The sequence below is a fragment of the Bactrocera oleae genome, chromosome 6, assembly GCF_042242935.1.
Source record: "Bactrocera oleae isolate idBacOlea1 chromosome 6, idBacOlea1, whole genome shotgun sequence".
Lineage (NCBI taxonomy): Eukaryota > Metazoa > Arthropoda > Insecta > Diptera > Tephritidae > Bactrocera > Bactrocera oleae.
Window position 1 is genome coordinate 53394358 of NC_091540.1, and position 27080 is coordinate 53421437.

At 35.6% G+C, this 27080-nt stretch overlaps 1 protein-coding gene and 1 long non-coding RNA gene across 3 annotated transcripts in view; both read left to right on the forward strand.

Moving 5' to 3' along the window:
* LOC118680249 (uncharacterized) overlaps positions 1 to 21313 on the forward strand; it is a 195963-nt gene extending 174650 nt beyond the window's left edge. For both annotated transcript variants that reach the window (XR_011396965.1, XR_011396966.1), the window contains one exon: positions 21198 to 21313. This is a non-coding gene — a long non-coding RNA (uncharacterized lncRNA). The remainder of the gene's footprint in view (positions 1 to 21197) is intronic.
* Positions 13473 to 15312, forward strand: LOC106622248 (protein dissatisfaction). Its single transcript, XM_036359047.2, has 2 exons — positions 13473 to 13584; positions 14094 to 15312. The coding sequence occupies exons 1-2, from the start codon at positions 13579 to 13581 to the stop codon at positions 14823 to 14825; spliced, it is 738 nt and encodes a 245-aa protein (XP_036214940.1). The 5' UTR covers positions 13473 to 13578; the 3' UTR covers positions 14826 to 15312.
* Positions 21314 to 27080: the final 5767 nt, after the last annotated feature.

A 27080-nucleotide genomic window follows, 5' to 3' on the forward strand; every position in this document is an offset into this window, starting at 1 on the left:
CATGCAAGCATTCAAGCAAAACAAAAGCATTGATGTCACTACCGCGCAGCGCACAATTGCCTTGAGCTGCTGCTGCAGCTCTTACAGTAGCTCGTCACAATGTCGCCTCATCGGTTGGTGGCGCGCGCGGCTGGCTGACTGTGTAGAAATATTTGTGCGCGCATACGCGCGTCTCATTATCGTCATAAGCATTCGTCATTCAATGCGCTCAATGCCGTCGGCTGCAATCAACAGTGGAGCAATGCGCCAACTATCAACGCTATTGAATTGATTGGCATTGGCCGCATCATCGCCACCAGAAGTGCACCGTTGCGCCACCGCAACCACGCAACTGTGCCATTGTCGACAAAGGATGTGGCCGCGCACAGTGGCAATAGCGCGTTTGTTTGTGCAATTGGCGACTACTGCTGCCGCCAGCAATGCCACAGAGGCCAATGCCAATGCCGCAGATGCCACTTCCAGTCGCGTCATTATTATGTCCGCCGACACACCGCCACCACCAACGCCATTAAAACGCGCCGCCTCGATGCGTTATCTACGCTGATGAACGGGCATCAATCGATTTGCAATCACTACCTACCCACAGCCTACGAGTGCACATGCGTCGCTTGTTTATTAGCCGCGTTGGCAGCGGCACCCTATGCAATCGCGGCGCGTTGTTGTTGTTGCTCGCGTAGAACTTGTCGACATTAGGCGCATCGCCATGTGCAATGCTAACATCATCATCACCATTCACCACGGTACCAACGCTGCCACCAACGACAATGCGCGCAGCATTTAATAGCCGGCGGTAACATCAACGGTGGCTGCCGCGTTCGAATTTTGAGATGCGTGGCAAATAGTTTCAACAAATTGCAATTTCAATTGGAAAATGATGCGCTGCGCGTCCATTCAGCATTGTGCGGCGCGCGCATTATTGTTGCAAACAACTACTGGTCGCGTCTGTATCAATAGCTAGTTGTTTGGTTAGTTGGCGGTTTCGCCGCTTTGATGCTGTAATGCGCCACCACAATTTGACCGCTGCTAAATTAATCGAACGAGTACGCGTTCGCGTTGTGCTCATTGTGTGCAACACGTTTGCGTTTCCTGCCACATTGCATGTTGCTTGTTGTCAATGATTGTTTCTCTTTCACTTTATTGGCTCATTTTCATTGCTCGGTACTTGTTGCTGTGGCTTTTGTTGTTGTTGTTATTGTTGTTCGCATTGTTATTTGTTTGCTGTTATATGATTATTGGCTTGCATGTGGTGGCATGCGGAATTGCGCGTTTGACAAAGTGGCCTGAACCGATTCATTGAGAAATGTGGTGAATTTTTCAAATCGACAGATAAATTGACCCAAGCGACCAACGGTGCAGTATATTATATATTATACGCTGGGCATATTTAAAAAAAATGTTCGAGCAGTCGAGGGTGTACGTGATGATATACAATACTTTTTTGAACTTAAATATAAAGGTATGCTTTCACATCTTATAGTTTGATTATTTGAGCCCTGTCAGCGCTGGACAATGCTCGATCTCAAATGCTCTAATTGGGGATTCTTTTATTAATTTTTATTTTATTATTATTTACTTTCATAGACGAGCTTTTCACAATGTATACTTGAAAATATATATAGCAATATCGAATTCCGAACATAAGCAGCGTTGAACAATACATTAGAAAATTTTATAAATTCTAACATTGCAAGTTCGAGTTGTTGGAATGAAACAACTATTGGTTTTACTGCTTTAAAATAACTTCTTAAACTTTCTCTATTTTTTTTACAGGAAGTCGTTAAGAAATGCTGGTAAACATCATAAAACAAACCTAGCTATGAAATAGTTTAGAATTTAGTAAAAATTGCCTCAGATATCTGAGGTTTTAAATAATCACAACCTAGCGCCATCTAGCCAGCTGTGGATGTAGCCTATGTCAAGACATGTGCTTCAGACCTAGTTGTTTTTAGATCATGCTTTTTGAAATAAATCATTTGTATAAATATTATATTCACATGGGTATCTGCTTTCTCATTTTTAGAAATAATCGATAATTCATCATATGATTATGTCAGTATTTATCGTTTATCAGATTACGTTAGACAGTTTATTTTCACCTTAAAATGCTATACGCACCACTCTGCTGCAAGAATCTACCATTGTCCTTATAATTTACTATCGATTCTTCTTGTCACATCTCTAATCTCCATATTGTATCTCATAAGCATTCTTATAAGAAATAACGGCTGTGAAGTCAACGCTAATGACTATGTTGAATGGAGACTACACACTTCAGAACTGATATAAAAAGACTCCGCTCTACATTTATCTAAGTTACTTTTTTTAAAAAAATATGAAATCAAATTTTAATATCCAACATAGAAACAGTCAAGAAAGCGTTATGCGTAGGGGAGTATTTTCAATTTCTTAGAATTTCTACTTGTTGAAAGTTGGAAGCATCGACTTGGGTACGTTTCCTAGTAGTCGATTTTACTGAAATATAAATACATACATACATCTACATCTCAATGTACAATCTCATATTATCTCGTAGATTAAATTGCGTGTTTCCAATGGAATCGCGACTACGGTATGAATCAAAATGTCTTAGAAGTATATTGCGGAGTCGTTGAAAACTTGTCTCATGCAAGTCGTTCATCCACCTCTGTTAATGAAAATAACATCGGAATAATTAAAGAAACAAAGCTTGAAAGGCGTCATGTTGGCATCAGAGAGATAGCATAGGTTCCTAATATCTCTTATGGATCGACTAAATATATTTTGGTTAATGTTTTGGGTATTGGTTAATGTTTTCAGTCAATGCTATACTCGTACTAAAATACCAAATCTTTTGCAAAAATGACATCACGTAGAGGCTGAGCTCCCTACATTCATCAAACGCATTTTGACGAGACGTGGGTTTAAGAATATGACGTCAAAGCTGCCCAAAAGTCTATCGAATGGCGTTTCAGAAATGTAGCAAAACAAAGAAAAAATATATATATTCGCTGAAGGCACTGAAGACCATCTCAGCAGAGGCTTATGACAAGTGTATGGAAAATTGTGTCGCTATGCTTGTATTAGTTCGAGAGTTTATAATAAAATCGATAATAAATTTTTTAATTAAAATACGTGAAAATGTTGTTTATTGACTCTAAAAGTAAATGGTTTTGCTCATTACGACAGTAGTGGGTTCTGAACTAAATTACGGTTGCCAACAGCTTAAGTCTGGAAACAATTTTTATACTTTTTGAATTTAATTTTTAAATAATCGATATTTATATTCAAAACTAACTGAAAACTTACATCTGTAAACTTACAGTCAAGTCATTTGGAGGTGGTACGCTGCAATTGGGAATAAGCCAGAAGCGATTATTCAGACTATTGCGCATTTAGGACAAATTATTGTCTGATGTAATTGAAATGATAAATGGTTCCAAGAATCATGGTTGGCGAGTAAAAGTATCACTTTTTTCAAATGATGTTATGGTGTCTGGGCAATATCAAGGAATTTGCTAGTCAATCTGCCTTATTAGTCATATGATTTAACAAAGTTTTACAACTTTTTGTGAATATACGTAAAGTCAATGATATATATGAATAAAGTCCTGTATTGCTGGAAGATGTAATGAATCATTTTTTTCGACCGAATGGTATTCATAAGACCTACTCACGATCGTCATATTTGTGAGATTCTATTCAAGCTCTAAATGTCAATTTAGAATTTGAAAATAAAGCCAAAATATTGGCTACTTCATTAATTTTTGTTGTTGTTCTATTTAATTGATTATTAATACATATATATCGCTCGTGTAAGATTTTCAATAATAATTCATGCAATAAATCAATCAGCTTCCATACGAACAATATTTCAGATATTAAGCATAAACTTTAGATATTTTTTATGCGGGTTTCGAACATAAATCAAACAGTCAGGCGGTCAAGCACAAAACGCATTCAACCGCGCTAACCACCAATGTTAGTAGGAAATATTTATATAATTGCTAGTGGCGCAGCACAGCGGTTATTAACGGCACTTAATAGAAATATCAAACATTCCTGGTCAAAGCACGTTTCCAAAATTCACATTCGCTTGACCAAAACACATCTACACTCCGCTCTGCGCGCTGCAAAAATGTTAAGTACTCGAGTATATACATAGATATATACTTTCGACTATGCCCAAGTTGGCTGGCATTGCGTATGTCAGCAATATCCGCTCGGCGGCGACACACGAACGCGCCAACGATGACGGCAGCTAATTACATAATTCGTATAATTTGGTCAATTAAAGTGCGAATCGGTTAATGAGTCGATTACGTATGCGAGCCTATGACAACACCGTTTAGACGGCAGCGGCGACACAGTGACCAGCTTTTTATTGAGGGGAACGAATGCGAGTGAGCCGCGAAAGGGTGTCCGCTTACACACTGCAAACGCTTCGTGCACTCGTCGGCATGCACGTTTTGCATGCGTTCATTGCACAAGGGGGTACGATGGTGTGTTGGTTAGGTGTTGGAGAGGTACGGTGAGACTTTACGGTGTAACGAAAGTGTCGATGCGTGTCGCTGGCCTATGTTCCCGGTAAGCAGGGAAACCCCTCGCTCGCTCGCACATCTAGCATAGTCAAACAGTTTACTTGTCGCGGTGTATGTGTATGCGTTGCTGTTGGCAATTTGTCAGTTGTGTGTACAAATTTATTTGTGGCATTTATTCGCTCTGCTGATTTGATTTTAATTTACCGAATGTTACGAGTAATAAACGTTAAATACTTAACAGTACATTCACACATTGTTGCTGGAGCATTTAGTGTGCAAAGTGAATGCTTTGTTTTGACAGCGTGTCGTAATCCGTAGCGGACAGCCCACTGACTGACTGACAGCTGTTGCGAATGACACAAAGCGAACGACAAATGACAAATTTATTATGAATCGCTTTGCATTTGAAATTTATTTGGTAATAATGAATAAAAAATTACACTGAAATTTTTTCTTTGTTTTGGACAGTTTCCTACCAGACCTACCATTTTTTGTACCCACTGCATGTATGTTGAAGTGTAGGTATTTAATTATATTAAATTTTTTGTGGAATAGCTCAACAGAAGAAAAATGTACGATTTTCTTAAAACGAATGTTTATATCTACTATTGTAAAGCTGGGCTTCGTAGCAGCTTGATCAGCGCTGGGCCACCATCGGTTTGTGTGCTGTCGCAAGAGCCTTTAGGCCCAAGATTGATAAGAGATCCAGTGAGCTCTTTTTCTTTCGTAAGGCCTGCCTCTCACTCGATGTGGGAGTTTAACGAGGCCATTGCCTTAGCGGCGTCCATTCCGCGTTTTTGAGGTCAAGGTTTAAACAGTTAGAAGCTCACACCCACCACCGAACTAATGGGAATAGAAATGAAACGTCTGAGCAAATTTGTACTGGCCACAAGGCGCTTTGCTGACTTATAAGATTGAAAACAGGAGTTCTGTTTTCATGGCTTCAAAAAGGACTGCACATAGTATACATAACCTAATACTTATACACTCTAACGAAAAAGGTCAGCAGCTATGAATTTAGCTATAAGGATAATATTTGCAGGCTACATGCAGCGGAATTAAAAATGTTTAAAGTTAATTTGACACCCAATTTTAGTTGAGTTCTAGCTTAGTAACAATTCGGCACATCTAAAAATTGTAGAAATCGATCTCATCGAACCTGTATATACCAAATATAGGGGCTTCTGTACCTGTATCTGACATTTTACAGAAAATGTTAGAAGCTTTGTAAGATATCTTAATGAAACTACTTGTAGATATTCCATCCATTCCATCTAACTTCACTTAGTCCAACCAAATTTGCATTTAGTCGTTAGTCTATTTTTAGATAGTCTATCATGTTAAAATCTCATAATTTGATAGAGCTTTCACAAATTCCATTATCCAAATCTAATCCGTTTTACATTGCCGAATGTCCAAACGGTTTCTTCTTTTCTTACTTCTTTTGAATACTTGAATCTGTAGTACTTCAAAATGACCAACTAGCTATCCACGTCCTACAAGATATAAACTTAAGCGCTTCGAAAACAATTTATACAAAACTCACTTAGAAATTCCACTTTTAGCAATTTTAAATAATGCCTTTTCATGGAATTTTAAAATTATTTAATTTCGAAAAAACACTGTACTCGCAAGAACTACAACAAACAAATTAAAAATATTGAAAAAAATTAAGTATGGAAAAAAACCTCCTTCTCATATCGATCGGATCGATTGTGGACCAAATTAGTGGATAAAGCCTAATTTTGGAGCACTGTTGTGCGACCAAATGTACTTTAAGTTTTCATGGTTCATACATTTGATCAAACCACCACCAAGGCCAACATCTCTTCGTACCCCCACTTGTGAGTAGAAAGAGCCGGAAACTTGAAACGGACATGAAGCAGTTCGTTGTTCTTAATGATTTTCATTTGATTCTGGCAAAGCAAACCCAGTTTTTTTTTGTTTTTTAGAGAAAGTGTTGTAGGGTTTACCGTCGTCCATTTAGGCTGTATGTCAGCAACAACGCGCTGAATATTTTCTTCCAAGGCGTCAATTGTCTCGGGTTTATCTGCGTAGACAAGCGACTTCACATAATGCCACAAAAAAATGGTCTAGCGATGTTAAACGCACAATCTTGGAGGCCACGTCACAGGCCCACGACGCGAGATATTGCGCTCATCAAACGTTTCCTTCAATAATATTGATTGTTTCGTTGGCTGTATGGTATATAGCGACGTCAACAGCAACAGCTTTCAATTCAGGCATGAAAAAGTCATTAATCAAGGCTCTATAGTGTTCTCCATTGACTCTAACATGGAGCCGGCTTCATTTTTTGAAGCAAAATGGACCAATAATGATTCTCTCTGCACTTAGAGAACACCAAACAATGACTTTTTGAGGATGTCTAAACAATGGCTTGTAGATTATCATCATTCCAAATGCGACAATTTTGTTTATTAACGTACTCATGCAAACAAAAGTGAACTTCGTCGCTGAACAATATTTTCTTGTGAAAATCGGGATTGGGATCGGTGGTCAAATCGTTTTGGACTCATTCACCAAATATTTAAACCTTTGTTTTTGGCAAATGTGCCCTAGTGTTTAGTCCTCAAATAGTCATAAAAAAGACATAATTGCTGAACTTTATGATAGTGTGAGTACGACCTTGTAATTTTTTCGATTTTTTTATAGATCAGGGTTATTTCTTTTTTAACAGAAATTCTTGGCAAAATTATTTTAAGGGATAGCGATGTGTTGACTGTCATTGGTGGAAAAAAAGCAGAGGAATATAATATTTAAAAGGTTTTAAACGACTTTTTGTGCAATATTGAGTTCCGCAATCGAAGCAGTGCTTATATGATGGTCGAACTCGACTATTTAAACTATTTTATCGTTATTTTCGATAATTGGCTTTCTAGAGCATGCACCACGCTGACGTCAAAATTACCGGAACGAAATCGACGAATCTAAAATTGCGCGTGTCTGGTTGTTAGTATCGAAACTTTAAACATTATTCACATTTAAGCCACCTGGCTTGCACAATCAGCTTTATAGTAAAAAAACTGTAAAATATTGCGTATATATTTGCTGGTTTCCATCTTTGATGCCTGCGCAAAGAATTATGAGTCAAGCACTCACAAAACTGTCTGACAATTTTTTGAGTACGAAATAGTATCTTTCTGACGACATATAACATAATGTGACCTGAACGCAATTATACAATGAGAGATACATATTACTAAAGCCATTTGGTGGAAAAATAATGAATCCTTTTATACTAAATCTTATAAATATTAGTGGTCCACATAGGCGTTATCTTAAAATAATGTAACCACAAATTTTATTTTATTGATGCTAATCATTTATAAAAAAAAAGTTACTGCTTAAAAAATAACTGTCGACCACCTTCTGGTTAGTTATCATTAAATTTATAATAAAAAAATTGTACCCATAAAGTAACTAAAATACTAACTAAATCACTGAAACATCGAACGTAGCACTAGCATAGTTCAAATTCGCGAAAACAAACACTTTATCAACGTTTTCATTTATATTGTTTTTTTTTTTGTTTATCGCAAAAATTTATTCAACCACCGCTGCAACACTTGAGCACTTGCTAACATTGTTTATGATTTGTGGCAACATTTTCAAATTTATCACAAATCACAACGTCAACCGGTGAATTATAGCGCTCGCCAGCTCTTTTGTGCATGTGATATGTGCACGTTGTTGTTTTTGCTGTTGTCGTTGATTTTATTGTTGATTTGTTGCAAGCGTCGGTGGCGGTGGCGTTGTTGGCGGCGTCACTAAATTAGCTGCTAACCATTTCGCCACATTCATTATGCATTCATGTAATATATACTCACATGAATTTATATATATGTGTGTGTATGTGTATCACTTGCTTCTAATGCCTTTGTTGCAATGTTTGCTTCATTGGCTGCTTTTCAAGCGCGCCGCACACTCAATTCGCTTTGCTTTGAGAAATTATTATTTTTTAGACTTTTGCTGAATTATTTATTTCTTTTGTTGTGGTAATGCATTGTTTTTGTGTTTTTTTTTTTGCTCACCAACAACTTGCGATATTAACATGAGTTATGTTTTGTCTAATTACCGCACTTGCCACAATGCGCCGTTAATTGGATAAACGACTGCACACCGGTGTTTGTCGCCTCACTAAGTGTGCACGTGTGTGTACTAAGTATGTGTGTGTGCGATTGGGCGCATGCCAGCCACGTTGCTGAATGCCTCAAAATACGGACATAGAATTTTTGTGCTTTTGGTGCGCCTACAAAGCGCTGGCAGATGGACGCAGATGGATGTGCTCGCTTGAGCAGGCGAAGATGTGCCAAAACAAGCGGGTTGTATTGTTGTTGTTGTTGTATGTGATGGTGGTTGTCATGTAAGTGTCGTCTGCGTATTTGGCAAATTATTATTAGAAATGGCACACCTTGACCGATTTCTATTTTTATTTATTCATATGCAGCGCCTTTTGTGCCTGCAATTGTTTGGGCTACTTATTTCATTTCCCATGGTTTTTAATAAAATAACAATTTAGTAGTGTTGTTATAGTAAATTCCAATTCTAAAAGGCTCTAAGTGAGATTATTTACTTTTACTTTTAGTTGCCCCAATAACAAATTTAATCGGTTCACTATTCGGTCCCTACCGAAATCCACTTCGCGCTGGAACATTAAACAAGACACGGTTATGAGTTGGATCATTAGAAGAAGAATAGAAGATAATTACCAATATGTCCAATAACAGTAGATTAATGGCCCTGTTAACCGATATTAAGTTAAGGGAATAGAATATAATATTCCACTTCATTTCAATGCTCTTGTGGATCTGTTTCCCTACTTTGCCCTTTTCGATTCTTTGAGAGGTAAGACTTTCTTAAGATGTACAGCATTAATTTTCACACAAAGCTTTTCACTCATGTTGGTGGAATCATTTTATTGTCAGTACATGGGGTTGGAGGCTTTTAAGGCTTCTGGTATGGAACTTATAAAAAAAAAACTAAAAAAGTAAAGATCGACAACAACAGGAAATGAGAAACGAAAAAATAATTTCGATTGACAGACGAATATTGATGTCGGAATGCAATCGAAGTATGTAAAAGTACCAAAGGAAGTTTAGTAATAGTTTTGAAGATACAGCTGTAAGGTCAGCAATTAGGTCACTTACAACTTTTTTCTCGACACTGTGTTTTCAAAGACGGTTGTCAAGATTTTTCACGTACTACTCAACTGATTTTAATGAACACAGCTCTTCGAGATATAATTTACGAGGTCTTGAAAAGGATTTTTTAATTACAATTATTTAAAAAAATAGCATTTTTTTGTAAAAACATCTGCTAAAATTACTATTTTCACTTTTTTTCCTACGTCTAATATCTGGTTTATGGTCTTAATTAAAACACGCATTTTTAATTTTTACTTCATATGATCCTGTAAAAAGTTCTGCTGTCCACGCGGAGACAGTTTTTTCCGAGCTTGCACGAAATAACATAGTTAGGGCCGAGTTTGGAATATTTTCTTTTGAAAATTTCACAAAATTTTTGTAAAATTTGTGTCTTTGGAATAATAAAAAGTTCGAATAAAATATTTCATTTTTTATATAAAAAAAAATTTAATATGGCGCATTTTGCTCCACAAAATCCATGTTACAACCCGGGTTACAACTATTTTTTTATACTTTAGGAGCTTAGGCGTACTAACCCCCTCTCGAGTTGTAGCTATATCTACTTCAACTCAAAGTGAACTACGGGTATACGAAGTGACACACAGCTTTTTTATTAACAGTCGATTTCCTTAGTCTATTAGAGTCTATTTAAGCAACATAAATATTTTGGTGGACGATACTTAAACATATGTTTTTATCTCACCAGTTTTGCTTCGCTTGTCTTTTGCCACGCACGTAACTCTCTGAGCTTTGTATTGTGTATTGTACTGAATTGAGGTTTCCGAAACATGTGTAACCAACTAATTTGGTTCGTAAATGTAAAACTTATTCAATGTTTATGTACTGAAATCAGCAATCTTTTCGCAGTCGCTTAGCAAAAAATGCAGCCATCATACAAAGAAATTTGAATCAACAGCAATTATGTATATAGACTCAAACTTCAGCAGCGTTCCTGATATACATATATACTGAAAGAGTTAAGTGAAGATTTTCGACATTCAGAAATGCTCTGATCACATAACCAGGATAACAGCAGACAAGAAAATTAATATTACTAAAGAGGATATTCTAGTCTAGAAAATAAAATTTGTTTATATATTTTCAAAGTTGAACTATTCAAGAATATGTCTACAAGAGCGTTTGTCTAAATTCAAATTATTTTCGGGGTTCATAGTACAACCATCCAAAATATCGTTTCATGACTTACTTTTAGACTGAGATTTACCTGAAATTTTTAGAAAGTCTTTTTTATAGATTTGTCTATGCCTGAAACCATATCTCCATTATTAAATTTTAACTATTTTTAAAAATTCGAAACAGTCAAAAAAAGTGGTACTCGCACATCACGGCCGAATGTAGGGACAAGGAGCGCCAAATAGACACCGGTCGTAATTTTGATAAGGTTTGTATACTATTTACAGTTTATTTATGGTATTACGAAACATCATTACTCATCTAGATGAAACAAACCTTAAAGAGAACGATGTTATGCTGACATATTGCCTATTTTCTATATAATTATCTGGATATCCATTCTTTATCAGTGCTTTTATCAATTAATATCTATTGCAATATTCGTGCGGTTTGCCGAGAGTGGGCGAAACTGGATTATTTTTCTATTGTTTAATTATTCCGAAAATGTGTTAGCAAACTACGGTCGTTGCGCCTTTTTCCCAGTATATGTAAATGCAAACAACGCTAAATTTTTTTAGTCCTTCTTCATTACTTTAATATGAAGAAACCTCAGCCAAAAGTCATGTTATTTTGATGAAAGTTTATGTTCAACATTTTCTAGCCGAGCGAACGACCCAAGGGTGGTTTGTACGATTTAAAAGTGGTGATTTTAGCTTGGAAGAGTTTGAAGTTGAAGACCGGCAAGCATAATTCGATTAAGCTTGTTGTCAAACACTAAAAGAGTACACAGAATCTTTGGAAGTCACTCAAGCAGCCATTTTGAAACGTATAATGATATGAATTAAAGATAAACACGTTAAAAGAATTAGCGACTAGACACGAGGCAATCATTTTTCATCATGACAATGCTCGGCCTCATGTTGCAAGATCGATTAAAAATTATTTGGTATTTTTATTAGTCAAACCTTGCCCCTTCTGACTTCCATTCGATTGTGACAGAAAAGTGTATTAAAAATTGGTTTGATTCCTTCTTGGCAGCCAAGCCGGTGCAGTTCTTTTGAAAGACGAAAAATGGATTTTTAATTTAAAATTAATTAATTATTTGAAAATTTCAAAACCAGATTTTCTTTAATTTGTTGAAAAAAATTAACAAAATTCATCAAAGAAATTCAAAGTGCGAATAAAGTACGGTTAATGTCAACTAACGCAAACAAAGCACTAAAAGTGAGTGAGAAAAATATTCCCTACGAATGCCGAGCACCAAGGCTGTTGCTATCAGCAGCCGAAATTGTTGAAATGCCTACATGTAAATATGTAACATTATAACGGTGGCATGCCAAAGCACGTATGAGCACCGAAGAGCGCTGATGAATATTTAGATTTTGGATTTGATAGCTACGCTTTGTAATAAATTTTATGTCGGTCAGCGATTGCGATTTGAACCGAACACAAAGGAGACATAAAATATTCGCGACTAAGCAAGAAATATGTATGGAAATCTCTGTGTATATATGAATATACATATGTATGTGTATTTGAGTTTAGTGTTGCACAGAGGTGATTATGCATGATTTATAAACATGTCCACAGTTCGGCTTGGCATTTGAAACAGAAAATATATACACGCATATCTGTATGTGCGGTAATAAAAGCTTTCACTATGCGGTCAATAGAAAATTTGCACCAAGCACACGCATACATACATATCTAGACAGAAGCGCCGCATAGAATTTGAAATGAAAACAAAAGAGCTGCAATATTTGATATTTCGGGCGCTGATTTATTGACTGCGCTGGGCGGAGGCGTCAACTATTGGCTTCCAGCAATAAAACCACCACAAAGTATTGAATTTGGCAGAGCGTCTGTCAGCAAGTGAAGCGCCAGCTGTGCGCTAGCCAACAGCTGTCTGCTGTGCGTGATTTTTGTTGTTTTTGGCAGTTTTATTTTTATGTTTTTGTGCTTTGCATGGCAATCTGCGTGGGTGTGTAGCTTCAAGTTTAAATGTATGTCACTTCCGAATGCGTAACGGTGCTGCTATCGCACTGACTACTGGTCGTTTTAACTGCCGCAATCATAATAAATGTTTATATTAAGTAATTGTGCAGCGAAGGCCGTTTTGTCGACAGTTTTTATTACCGTCTTATGTAATTTACAGCCGCTTAAAGCGCACATTTCACACGGATGTCTTTCGAATGTGACGCACCGCGGTCGGCAATGGTGACATATGGTGCGTACAACAACACGAGCAAAGCACTTAAAGCTGCGTAGCGTTCTTAGCGTTATTTCGACGCTTACACGCGTTTGGTATGCGGCGCATGCGCAGCATTTCATTGCTTTAATGTCACTTTCGTTCGAAAACGAACACGCATACTTAGGCATATTCAACAATTTCGGCGTTGCTTGGTGCGTGGTTTGCATGTTTGTTGGTGAGCACGCGCGCCCTTTGCTGACTGTTGCAGCAATACTGCATAGCGCTCACGATTAGGCGCTCGACTTTGGCAAAGGCGCCGCATACATTGACTAGTCTGTAATTAGCCGTAAGAAGACAGTGTGCAAGCTTACCGTTTCAAATCCAATAACAACAAGTATACGCGCCATAGCAGCAAACTTGCCCTGGTTCAAACCGAAAAGTGTGTATAAAAATGCGTGGGAGCTTCGAAGTGGCCATCAGTTGAGTTCCCTCAGTGCAACAGTAAAGTCGGAGTTCGCGTTCGTGTCTTACATATTTTGTTTCAATTGAAATCAAGCGTGAAATCTTAGTAATGAAGGTGTGTATTTGTAAAGTGCGCAAACAGCAAATAAGCACAAAATGCGATTTATTAATAAAAAAATATTTAATAAAATGAAAATGAAAAAAAAAATTAATTAAATTAATAAATAAAAAATATTAACTTTAAGAAATTAACAAAATAATAAATAAAATATTTGAGAAATTAAAAAAGAAATTAAATGAAAATTAAAAAATAATTAAATAAAAATTAATTAATAAAATAAATTAATTAAAAAATATTTTTAAAATTTTCAAAACTTCGAAATTAAAAAAAAAATAAACTAAAACATTTAATATATGAAAAAAAAGTTTTATGGAAATAGACAAATTTTAATTAATAAACTAATTAATTTAAAAAATTTTTACAAATTCACTAAAATTAAAAGAATTAAAAAAAAATTCATTTCAAATATTAAAAAAAATTTAATGCTGCAAAACATCTAAAAATGTTAAACCATCCACAAAATTAAGAAAATACTTCAACACTTTTATCCTTGTACCTTTCAGCCTGTGATCTGCTTACTGGCTCTCACCCTCGCCACCGCCAATGCCGGTCTTTTGCCACACCACGGCCACGACACGCACATCGTGGAAGGTGCCCACCATGTTGACATACCACATGGCAGCGGCATCCATCTGGGCCACTCATCCGCCATCGTAATCGATACCGACGGCGCTGCGGAACACATCGAATCGCATCCGGTCTATCATCATGATGATCACAGCGCACATGTCGATGTGCATCCGATCGTGCATGACTCTCATCTTCATCACGATGTGCATCATGATGTCCACCATGACATACACCATACCGCAGCCGCTGCCAAAATTGTGCACCACGAGTCAATCCACCATGTCGAGCCTGTGCATCATGTCACCAAAGTGGTGCATCATGAGCCACACCATTTCTTGCACTACGTAAAACCGGTGATTGATCATCATGTCATACACCAGGACAATCATCACGATGAACATTTGCATGCACATGATTTGCATCATGCTGAGGCCTATCACGCTCCACTGTTGCACCATCACGAACATGTCGCTCATCATGCTCATTTGGTGGATCATCATCACCATCACGCTGCTTTGGTGCATCATGTGCCCGCTCATACACACGCCGCTGTGGTGCACAAAATCTACCCAGGCGATGCGCATCACGGCAGCATTCTGGCCTTCGCTCGCCACGCCCTCCATGGCAAATACGGCAAAGTGAAGATCACCGAGAAACTTTACTAATCGATTTCATAATGAAAATTCAATAAGAACAACAATAACAAAACTCATCTAGCAACTAAATCAACGCGAACCTAGTGAAATGGCACAACGAATAAAACTCATAGTTAATTTATTAAACGAATTCAAAGTGCTGCTAAGGGCACATAGAAAACATATATAATACATGCGCGCACGCACACATACATACATACACATGTATACATTTGCTAACATTCACCTGGCGTCTGTCGCATCCTACTAAATAGCATCATTTCGCTAGTCTAGTATAGTTATTATAATTTTAGCATATTTTTCCTAACATTCAATGTAAGATTATACTCTTCTCTCTTCGTGCTGAGAGTGTTTCCCATACAAGAGGGCTTAACACTCTAACTTATTAGTTGTTTTGTACAAAATTTAATAAAATTAAAATTCTAAAATATGTCGAAGTGCAAATGTAAATAATGTATTTTTTTCGAAGAAAGCGGCAGCACTTAAATTATAGATTACCTCAAAATAAAAGAATTTAAACAGAAACAAGAAAAAAAGTTAACTTCGGCTGCACCGAAGCTAGAATACCCTTCACAAATAGAAAAAGACGTTACAAGAACTTGATTGTTCAGTTTGTTTGGCAGCTATATGCTATAGTGATCCGATCTTAACAATTTCTTGGGAGATTCCATTGCTGCCGTAGAAAATAACTCATGCCAAATTTCGTGAAGATATTACGTAAAATAAAAAGGTTTCCCATACAAGTACTTGATTCCGATTTTTCAGTTTATATGACACGGACATGGTTAAATCGACTCCGCTCTCCTCCCAGGGTCCCCTGCTAAGTTGTCAAACATCTCTTTTGCGATCTTTGCTCGACGTCGGTTTTGCAAAAGATTCAGCTTTTTTGGTACTACTTTATCCTTGCCACTCTTCATACCCAAAACATTAACCATACTGTGTTGAGTCGATTCATAAGATATGTTGAGATTCTCTGCTATCACTCTGATGTCAACACAACGATTTGCAAGCACTGTTTCTCTAACTCTTTCGATGCCACCTTCAACAACAGAGGTGCGAGTCGCATAAGGTAAGATTTCGTTGACTTCACTACCTTCACTGAATATTTTGTGCCACTCCAAAGTTTGTGTTCGTGGTAAAGTAGAATCACAAAACACATCTAGAACATTTTTCAACGTTTCCGAAGCCGTGATTCAATTGAAATCACAAAATCTCAAGCAAACTCGTTATTCATTTTCCAGACAAACTTTTCGTAAATCTTCTTCGCCCGAACATAAAAAGTTATTTATCAATCTAGGAACAAATTTATATCGATTCGGTTTGAGCGCGCAGTTTAAATGGATCAGTCCGGGTAAGATTTGAACAGAGAGTATATTTTATACGGTTTTATGAATGGTATAAACTTCGTAGTAAATTTAATATATCTTTAGCCAAAATAAAAAAAGATACAACTTTATAAAAGCGTGTTGATTTTTAACAAAATGTCCATGACATTTAAAAACTCTCTTAAGATCTTACAATTCGTGTCAGCTACCAGAAACACTACCATGTAAAGAATTATTATGTGACTGTAACTACTATTGTATGTCGATGAATATAATAAAATATTTGTCATGATTGGATAGCTGGTTTATTTCGCTTTCCAACGTTAAACACGAGTTCAATCATAAGATATTGGTTAGATTCCAATTCAAAAGCCAGCAGCTCAAACAAATTTACCACTTTTAACCATATGTCACGTCAAAAACAGATTGTTGTTTGTGGATACGCACATGAAGTGATCAAAGTCAAAGGGATGATTGGATGAAGGTAATGTTCTACTTTTCAATTTTAAATGTTGCTAGGAAAAACCTTTAATCCTCAAATTTTCTCTTATATGCCACGGTACATTGTTATCAACGAGAAGTATGCAGGACTGAAAATATATGTAGTCATATGGCTCTGATTGAATAATCATAATTATAATATATGATTTTTAAACCAATATTAATATTAAATAGCTCTCGACTGATCTGCTTATGACAATAATTATGCAAAATATAAAACAAAAAAATTAAAATTAGCTCAAATCTTTTAAAACAACTTCTCAAATCGAAAACTTGAAGTTATTCATTTTTAACAGATCTCTAAAAAACAACAACAACTTTGCGTTAAATAACTAAAAACTAAACTAACACTTTCAGCTAATATTTGCTCTCCCACTTATAATAATCGAAATACAACAACAAAGCCAGCTCCAGCTTACGCTCTATTTAAACAACAACAACACTTTAGGTAGGAAAAATATTGCTAGGTGTTAAATAAATATAACCGGATAGGGTCTATAACACCTTAGACATGCAAGTTTTATGCGGGCGTAATAGAGATGAGCTACAAATTAGTGTCTAAAAATAAAAGTTAGAGGGTGTGCAAGAAAAGTAGCTACCCAATGCTAATTGCCAGGTGCGGAACAGCAAACATGTGCATTTCATGTGATGACGACTGTGGTGGCGCTGGTTTCGAGAATGGGGGTGGAGCCGCAGCGCAGCCAGACACAAATGCAAATAGTAAATAGATGTGAGTGTTTGTATAAAATATATTTTTATTAGGTGTTAAAATGTTGAAGAAAAAAATATTCAAGTACGTATGTGCATTAGGGTGGGAAATTTTTTTGTTTGCAAATAAAATTTTTCATATAAATTATAATTATTTTTGAATTTTCTGATCATTTACATTTTAGATAATGGAGATAAATGGTGTTACTGAATTATGGTAGCAACATTAGGGTGTGGTGTAATTGCAATTTAAAGTATAGGAAATGGCAAATAAAATTAATAGAGTAAATATATTTCATTGTAAGTATAAGAAAAGAAAGATAATTCAATATAACACAAAAATATTTAATTACATAAGGGTGTGTCGATAAATTAATATCAAAATATGTGTATAAATTTATTCGATTTTTGAGTTTGGTGTTTATTTGGAGTTTAACTATTGAAGATAAAGCCTGTTACTGAATTATGGTGTAATTTGAGATAAATATTTGAAGTATTACAAATGTTAAATAAGCTTAACGTAGTTAATATATGTAGTGTAGGTATAAAACACACTTTATTAAGTTTTAAAACATTAAATAAAAATATTTTAAGGACATTAGGGTGGGCCGATAAATTTTTAAATAAAAATTGTTTGCACAAGTTTAACCGATTCCTGAGTTTTGTGTTAATTTATAGTTTGAATATGGCATATGAAAGGTGTTGAGTTTCAAACATTAGGGTGTGATCTAATTTAAGAAATTTTTTGTAATAAATAAATGTAAAAATGCTATAAATAACTGGTAAAATAACTTAATAATATAATTAGAATATTTTTTAAAATTTATGGTCTTTTGTTTGCAGTAAATGGAGATCAGACATTAGGCTTGCCAAGGAGCTTAAAAATATACAATAGTACTTCTCAAGTGTGGGTACTCCAATAAAATTTCTAGTTTATGATTTCTATTCACTCTCACATTGATTTAACAACAGTGTTCTAAACTTCTTAAACAAGTATTTTTCAATAAAAAAAAGTTGAGTCACCCTAATGCGTTGCCTATTAAACACACTCATTTACAAATATACATCCAACAACTAATATTTATATTTTCAAGCATTGTGCTGCTACAATTCCCCACCAATGTTGTTGTATTGCTCATTACCTTGTTTATGCTTTGTCCTCGCGTTACCTTCGCCTCGCTGCTACTTGCGGTGTGGTCTCCGAAACGTGCTTCGCGGCTGTTGCTTTATTATGTGGTGACTCGGAATTGAATTGAAGGCGCTCGAAGAACACTCAGTAGATGTGTTTGCCAAGATTATTAGCAGCTGTGCGCGTGATGGTATTAAGGCGACAAGGCAACGAGCAGCGAGCAACGGGCAACGGGCAACTTGCAACCAGCACCTAACAGCTATTGTTTTCAACAAGCAGTTCGCTTCAGTTGATGTTGGAGTTAAGCTGCTCGTAAATCTATATGGCTGGCAGGCACTGAGCATTAGCCGACCACAGAAATCAGGCAAAAATATAAACTTATTGTAAAATAAATGTTAATAAAATTAAACAAAAAGGTTGCAGTAATTATTATTAAATAAAAAATGTTTTGCATACAACTTGGACTACGGTTTAAGTTTTTATCTTATTGATTAATATTATAATACTTGTAACAAAAACAACACAATTGTCAATCCTAAAAGAATTACTTAGTGCACCTGCTCTTGAAGCATAGTCAGTTATAGCTTCTGATCAAGCTCGGCACTTAACTATTTTCATATAATACATATCTATGTTACATATATGCATACACGATCACTGAGTGAATCAACTGTACAGCTTAAAATCGCTACCAGAAACATATTTTTCTTTATGTGAGCAAGGAAAAAATAAATTAAAATAAATGTAGACAACAACCACTAGAGCCAATATATATTTGTTTGTACTTCTATAGATATCATAGAAATTTAATAAATTTATTTATCAGACACCAGATGGCAAGTACTAATAAGTTTCCGTAAATAAATCTACTAAACTAATGATTTTAAAACAAGAAGAAAAAAATATTAACTGCGGTTGCATCGAAGCTATAATACCCTTCACAAATACAAAAGATTTTATACAAGAACTTGATTTTGATCGGCCATTAGTATGACAGCTATAAGCTATAGTGATTCGATCTGAAAATTTTTTTCGGAGATTTCATCATGATTTTATTAGCATATCACACATATTGGCCGATTGCATTATCGTTTGGCAGTACTCAAGTAAGCACATAAACATGTTTTCAAACAAGTTTATGAGTATAATTCACACATTAACGGAAATCATTATTCTTGTATGTCGTATGTAAGAGCTGGGGTTATTCGTTAACCGATTTTACAAATTTTCTGCATAAGAAGTTTTCAAAATTTTTTTAAAGGGGTTGTAGTAGTAGGGTGGAGCGAATTTTTTTTTTTTTTGCTTAGTCTGGGGGTAAAAAAAAGATTATAAGAAAAGAAAATTTTTGGACAAAAAAAACTGTATTTTAACATATCAGTTGCAAAGTAAATTTCGAGTAAAAATTTTTTTTGGACAAGAAAAAATAATTTTTGGTTTAAACTCTTTACTTTTATAAAAAAAATTACCGCATGTGACAGTTTGTGACTCAAAATTTATTTTTACGCTTAAGGAAAGCATGTTGTCTTTTAAGACTTTTTTTTAAAACTCCAATAACGACCACAAAATTTTTTTTAAGTTGATAACTTTTAATTGGTCAGAAAGAGGGCTCTCCACAGCTTCTAGAACGCTTATCAAAATTTTTTTACGAAATAAAAATTTTAGCTCAAATTTACTTTAAAACTGAGTACGCCGCCTCTAGATGTAAAAATTTTTTTTTTCTACAAAATATAGTAGTATACCTTAGAGGCATTATTTGTTCAAAACTTAATTTTGATAATGTCATTCGACATCGATTCACATACCATTAAATGAAAGAAGCAGAAGGAATTTAAAGTTATTATATAATATATAGGAGGTAGGCGTTTTTTCACACATAAATAAAAATATGATAATATGTAATGTTATGCACTAAATTTAATTAAAATTATATGAGTAATTGCTGAGAATTCACTTAAAGGTAGTCGGCTTCACGCCCATTAACTAATATTGATACTACCTCCTGAAGCGCTTTATTATATAAGATATGAAATTTAGTGCTTCTGATTTAATTATTCAGTGAGTTATAGCATTTTCAGTACTTCTCAACATCACCGTTAAATGTGAAGTGGGCGGGGTTATAATCCGATTTCACCCACTTTCACACAGATAGAGGAGGCGCTGCATATTTGTGACCTGAGTATATTTACTTCATAGACCTTTAGTGATTTGTGAGCCATGTACATTAATTGTATTATGAGAGGGCGGCACCACGCCCCATATTTTTTTTTTATTTTAGAAATTTTGCTTGTACCAAATTATAGTTCTGTATCTTAATTTGGCGCTTAGGAATAGCATTTTAAACATTTTCGAATAACGGAATATTGTGGGACTGGCAGTGACTCGTTTCCGCCCTTCTAAAATACCAAACTTCTCGCGATACTAAAAATCAAGGATTTCAACTAATTTTGTTATCCTGATCATTTATGGTAGTAGTCCGGTGGGATGGGTTCAAAAATCGTTTTTTTTTTTACATTTTTTAATAAAAAAAAATTTCAAACCGTTGATTTATTTATGTTTTTATAATTTATTAATTTTTTTAAACATTTTGTCAGCAAAAAAAATCGATTTTTAGCACATTTTTTCACAAGTCCATTATTTAATATTTTTTATGCATATTATTGATTAGTTCACTACAATAAACTATAAACAATAATAATCTTTTCGCTTTTTTTATTTCAGATGACTACCAAAGGCTGTGTGCTTCCCCGGAACCGCTTAACGTTCCCTTGGGGACAACACTTCAACACAAAACATTATTATTAAATCAATGCAAAATTAAGTAAAAAAAAATCCTTTGTATGCTTGAAAGTAATAATAAAAACATGTAGAAATTACAAAACGATCGCATATTATTTTCCTGCTGAAAAAAATTCACGAGAAAACGAAGTTTCGGCAGTCACACAGTATATAACATATAACTCTATCTCGTATATATCTATCTCGTTTAGTTCCACGTGTTACAAACAATCGTTAAGTGTTGAAAACTATTATACTCTTTGCTGCAACATGTTGCGGGCGTATAAAACTTTCGTGTGTTAATGAAACATTTTTTTAGAAAAAATTGTTTACTGAAATTAAAATGTGGGTTGAGGAGTATTGTTCGTGGAAGCATCAGTGGTAAGCGAAGGAAGCTGTTTCGGATGAAAAAAACAACCCAAAATAGCCTTGCATTACTGCGGCTGAGTTAAAGACGTTGATCGAGATCCTAAATGTAAAGGCGGTATCGTTATGTCCATCGAATATCTAAAAATGCTCTGAGGTATTGGAGGCTACGACTGAATGCGATGGCGAAATTGCATAAACTAGCTTTCGAATTTCTATCATTTTGTGCGGATCTGTCCCAAAGCGAGCTTTTTCTGTTCTTTGACCTCAAAAGTGCTCGCTGGAAAGACATTTTGTGGCGATGAAGATGTAATGGCCGATGTTGAGGAATATTTTGAAGTAAACAGGAGTATTCTAAGATTGTATCGAAAAATAAACACATTACTGTAAATGGTTTAGGGTTGCAGAAGTATATAACGACCCTAACGGTAACTATTTATAACAAATATTCTTGTCGAATTTTGATTATAAATAGTTTGTTAGTTGTTCCTTAAATTGTAATGAACTTTTCAGGCCACCTGTTACAAATATTGCCTGAGTGGCAATATTAGAAAAATTTTTCATAATTTGGCAAAAATGAGTTATGTTGTTATTTAAAAAATGGAAGAAAATAAAAAAGGAGCAGACATTTTAACCGAAAATTTATGCTTTAGAGTCTAATATTAAAAAGTAACTCTCCAAATATTCCTCCGCATAAATTCCAAGTGAACATCAGCGCCGTGAAACTTTCGCAGCGCATCGCAAAACAACAACAACAAAATATGAACTCTAAATGTGCACACAAATCGTCGCAAAAATCGTGATAATTTTGGTTTATATTTAAGCGGCAAAACTATGTACGTGCGACCGCACTTCAACCCGGCGCATCTCATTGTTGCAATAAGCCGACTGTTGTTGCCACTACTGCTGCGCTTATTGCGCGCCTTTTGCCATTAGCAAATCGTTCGCCGAAACGTAAATTCGCTAATTCAATACAATTTTCAATTTCAACTACACGCAAATAAAAACAAAATATGGCACCGCTGGCGCTGTTGATGCCAGCTGAGGCAATAATAGCCACGACGACGACGCAGCGCGGTTGCAAGTATACGCTTTGACACAGGACGCGGAGAACGGCGCGAAAGCAAAACGAAGATGGAGCTGAAAATAAGAAAAGCAAAGTTTTAAGCTAACAAATTTAGCTTGTTGTTGTAGTTGTGCGCGCAGTGCTACTGTGCGGCTACTCGGCAAATACCATTTGCCACTCACTTGATGTTGCAACCTTTCTAAAAAGCGCTTTTATTTATATTTTAGGCGCACACTTTGTTTGTTTGTTGTTGTCGTTGTTCCTTTTTTGTGCCCAGCCATGGCCGCCTGTGCGACCTATTGATTCCGTTTGTTGTTGTTATTTTTGTTGGTGGGGAAATGTTCCAATCCAATAAATGAAAACATCACGCGAACGCAAACCCCGAAAACGTTTAGCTGTCATTAAAACACACTGCGATTTGTTGTTGCTGCTTTTTGCTGTGTTGACCGTCATCGCTGTTGTTGTTATTGCAGTTGCTAGCTACGTGCCGCAGCCAGCGGCTTGCCGCTTCAGGTGCTGCATCAGCGTCTATATGCCATTGTGGCACTTACTTTTATCACATTTGTTGTTGTTGCAGTTTGCTGTTGTTGTTGTTGTACGTATATTGTTGTCTTTCGTGCGCTGTGTATTTGCTTTGCGGTCATTTGTTCGCCCCAAATGGCATGCAGTTGCAGAAAAAAAGACCAAACGCTTTGAGGCAGCTACAAAAGACTTAAGCGACGAACTCGATTTTGCATGCGAACTGCGCACGGCGCTGCATTAGAGGCCACGTGTTGCGCATGCGCCAGCACACAACTACCTCATTTGAGCATAGCAGCGTGCTGGCAACAGTGTTGTGTGTTAGTGCAACACTTGCAATACAATGGTGAATCAAATAAAAATAAAAATATAAACTGCAGAAGCGATAAATTTCGGAATTTCTTACTGAACATATATTTTTCTATTTTTTTCTATTTTTCTTCTTTTCTGCTTTTATTTGCGCACGCTGCAATTTCAATGTTAGCCACAGCTAGATGAGCGCCACCAGCCACCACATTGCACCACCAATGGCTTTAGCGGTGGTGTAAATTGTTTTTTCACGATTTTCCCCAGCGCGTACACCTCGTCCGCCCCGCTCAAGGTGAGCACAGCAAGGCAATCGTAACTCGCTTGCCCGTCTCTGAGCCAATCTAATCAACATTAACGTGCAGATTTTACAAACAACCTGCTAGCGTAGTTACTGGTTGTGGTTTGTTGTTGTTTGTTTTTGTATTTTCGGGGGCGTCAACTCACGTTTATGCTTTGCGGGCATTATCGCTGCTGTTCATCTGATAAATCACAGCTGCTTTGTGAAAATTGCCTCGTCGCAGTTGTTGTGTGGTTGGTTAAGTTTTTTGTTGTTGTATGGAAATTTTGTTTTTGTAAATTGTATAATTGCCCTAGTCAAAGTAACTGACTCCACTTGACTGAACACTTGCTGGGGTGGGTGTGCGAAAATTGATTGTTTATGCTTCGTTAGTCACTTTTCTTGTGCTAACAATCGCCTTTTCTACATTTTCTAAAATTTGGGTCGCCCTGTAAACAACAGTTGTTTGGGATAGAAAAAAAGTTGCATATAGAAGCATTGGTTGCTGCTGAAACACATACTAAAAAGTGTTTGTGGCCACAACTGAAAATTCTATAAACCTAGACGTTCGCTCAAGTTATCAGCGTTGTTGATAGTCTTTGGTCGGATATAAATATATTTTTATTTCATTTACAGTGAACCGAAAGTGGTGGGTACGCTGATTCAAGTAATAACATCTAGATATAGAGTCGTCTATTTGAGCTTACTTCGACACACTAGTTTTGTGAGTTTTAAAAGATCAAATACGACAACAGACTCTCAACCAGCACATCGGACTCACTACCAGTTTTTCTTAGTTAAATAAACGATAATATATCTGGCTTTATCATTTTAAGTTCATTAAATAGAATTACGATGAGGATGCTTCCGAAATACCAAACCTTGATGGATTATAAAACTTTTTGCCAATTGGGTTGTTAAAACCAGTTAGGGTTTGCAAATGAACACAGATTCATGGCGTATATGAAAATTGTGTTTCCAAATTGCGAGCTATTGTACTTAGAAATTAAACTTAAGTTTGGTGATGTAACTTTTTAGAAAGTGTTCCTAAAGAAAGCCATAGATTCCACTAATTCACTACACTTATATTTAGCATATTTATAAATTGAAGACGATGAGATTTTATGAACTGACCAGCTGTATTAGAAGATATTTCTCATCACGACTGTAATGAAATTATTAGATTTTTAGAGCACTGAGAGGTGCTTTTCGCTTTTTTGTATTTCATTAATTATTACTTAAACCTGGATATAAAATAGTAAGGAACGCGACTTGCATTGATAAAAAGCGGGCTAAATACCTTCTGGTGTTCCCAACACTTGATATTACAACGTGGCGAAAGATTAAAAATTCCTTGTTCGACTAAATCGTCAATTGCTTAAAATTAACTCTGGTATCTTATCAACTTTTTTTGAAGGTCATAGACTCACTTAGTTTAATTAATTTTTTTATTCTCTCCGTCAGCGAAAACTATACTAAAATCATTCTCAAATGAAATATATGTGATATGTATTTAATCTATTGAGTTAATCCAAAGAATCAGAATTTATTATATTAGAAATATGAGGTTTTGATCAAGACCAATTCATTTATATTGACCGCGAAACCATTAATATAATTTTATAGATTTTAAGAAAACCTGATCACTTAATTTAATAAAAAATATCACACATTTTGACCAACCTTAATGGTTTAAAGTCAGGAGGAAAGTCGGAAATCATTATATAGGATCATTCATAAGTTGTATTTAGGGCAAAGAAATGGATGTGCTGATTGCATTAATTTTTGACATTGCTCAGATATACTTGAGAACACATATTGAAGCAATTTTATAAATAAGAACATATGTTTGTATATATAAGAAATAAAGTCAGACAGATGTTTCAAAATCCTATATATCAGTTATTTGGAGGCTGCGGCAAGTTTCGTTCAATTTTATCCATTTTGGGCACAAAGATACACTGTTATTACATACATGTAGTATAACTTCAGCCGGAAGTTCGAAATTATTTATTTTAAGGGGCTAAGGACCCCCATTGACCCGATTCAACCCATTTTTGACACAAATATATATTATTAAATTAAAAAAGTAAAAATTATAGTTCAATTACGACAAAAATTGTAGGTTAATAAAACTTATCGAATTTAGTTGAAATCGTTTTAGTAAATCGTGAGATATAGATTTTTTCCTAAATGTGTACGGTAAAAACCGTTCAAATTTGATACTGGCTCCTATAAAGCCCTATTATACCATCCCGGTTAAAAGTTTTAATGTCTTTGACTTATTGTACTTTTAGTAGTATTTAGCATAGCCGTTATATGTGGAGAGGGCAGGTTTATAATCCGATTATATACATTTTCACACTGTCGGTAGGGGTTCTTAAAAGATTTGTCCTGAGCGAATTTGGGTGGTATAGCTAGAATGGTTGAATGAAGGTTTTTTTCAAAAGCTTTAGCCCACAGGTGCCCCATGCTACTGCCATTTCCCGGTATTAATAACAGTTTCACATCTTAATTAAGTGCTTAGTTAAAGCTTTCTTCCTAAGAAGATTACCGCAACCGCTGATATCGGAGCACTATAGCACACAGCTGCCTTAGAAACTAAACGATCGGAATCAAGTGCTTGCATGGAAAACTTCATTTGACGAGATATTAAGAAACTTGCCATGAGTTATTCCTAAAGAAATTGTTCAGATCGGAACATTATAGTATACTAGAGCTGCCAACAAACTGACCGATAAAAGTAAGGTATCTTTTGTATTTATGAGGGTTATTATAGTTTCGGCGCAACCGAAGTTAACGTTTTTAGTCGACTTCTTGGCAATAGTTTGCTGCTTCTTTGAAACCAAATATGAAACCTTTTAACTTAATACTTGCAATCCTAGTTATGATTAGACACAAGTTTTTTGAATATTTAAAAGTATAACCAAATGGCATCGATTTCAAAAACTGCATTTTTGGATTTTATTTTTCAATCTAAAATCGGAAATTGTCGCATTTTCGTTTGCTTGTAAAAGTCCGTCTGATTAGCTTTTTAGCCTTGAGAGAATGCAATAGGCCACGTTGGTGTTACTGCGTTGGTTTTAAAAAAATAATTGTGGTCTCACTCACATATGTAGATGATCCTTGAGTGTAAACATATGTCTCCTCTGAGAAAAAAAAATGCTGCTATCACGGATGACCTTTTCTTTTTGTAAACGAGTTCGAAAATAAGAATCTTGTCCCAATTGAACCCTTAGATCACTGCAGATCTGCATGTAAACTCTGCTGAATAAGCTACCTAAAAATG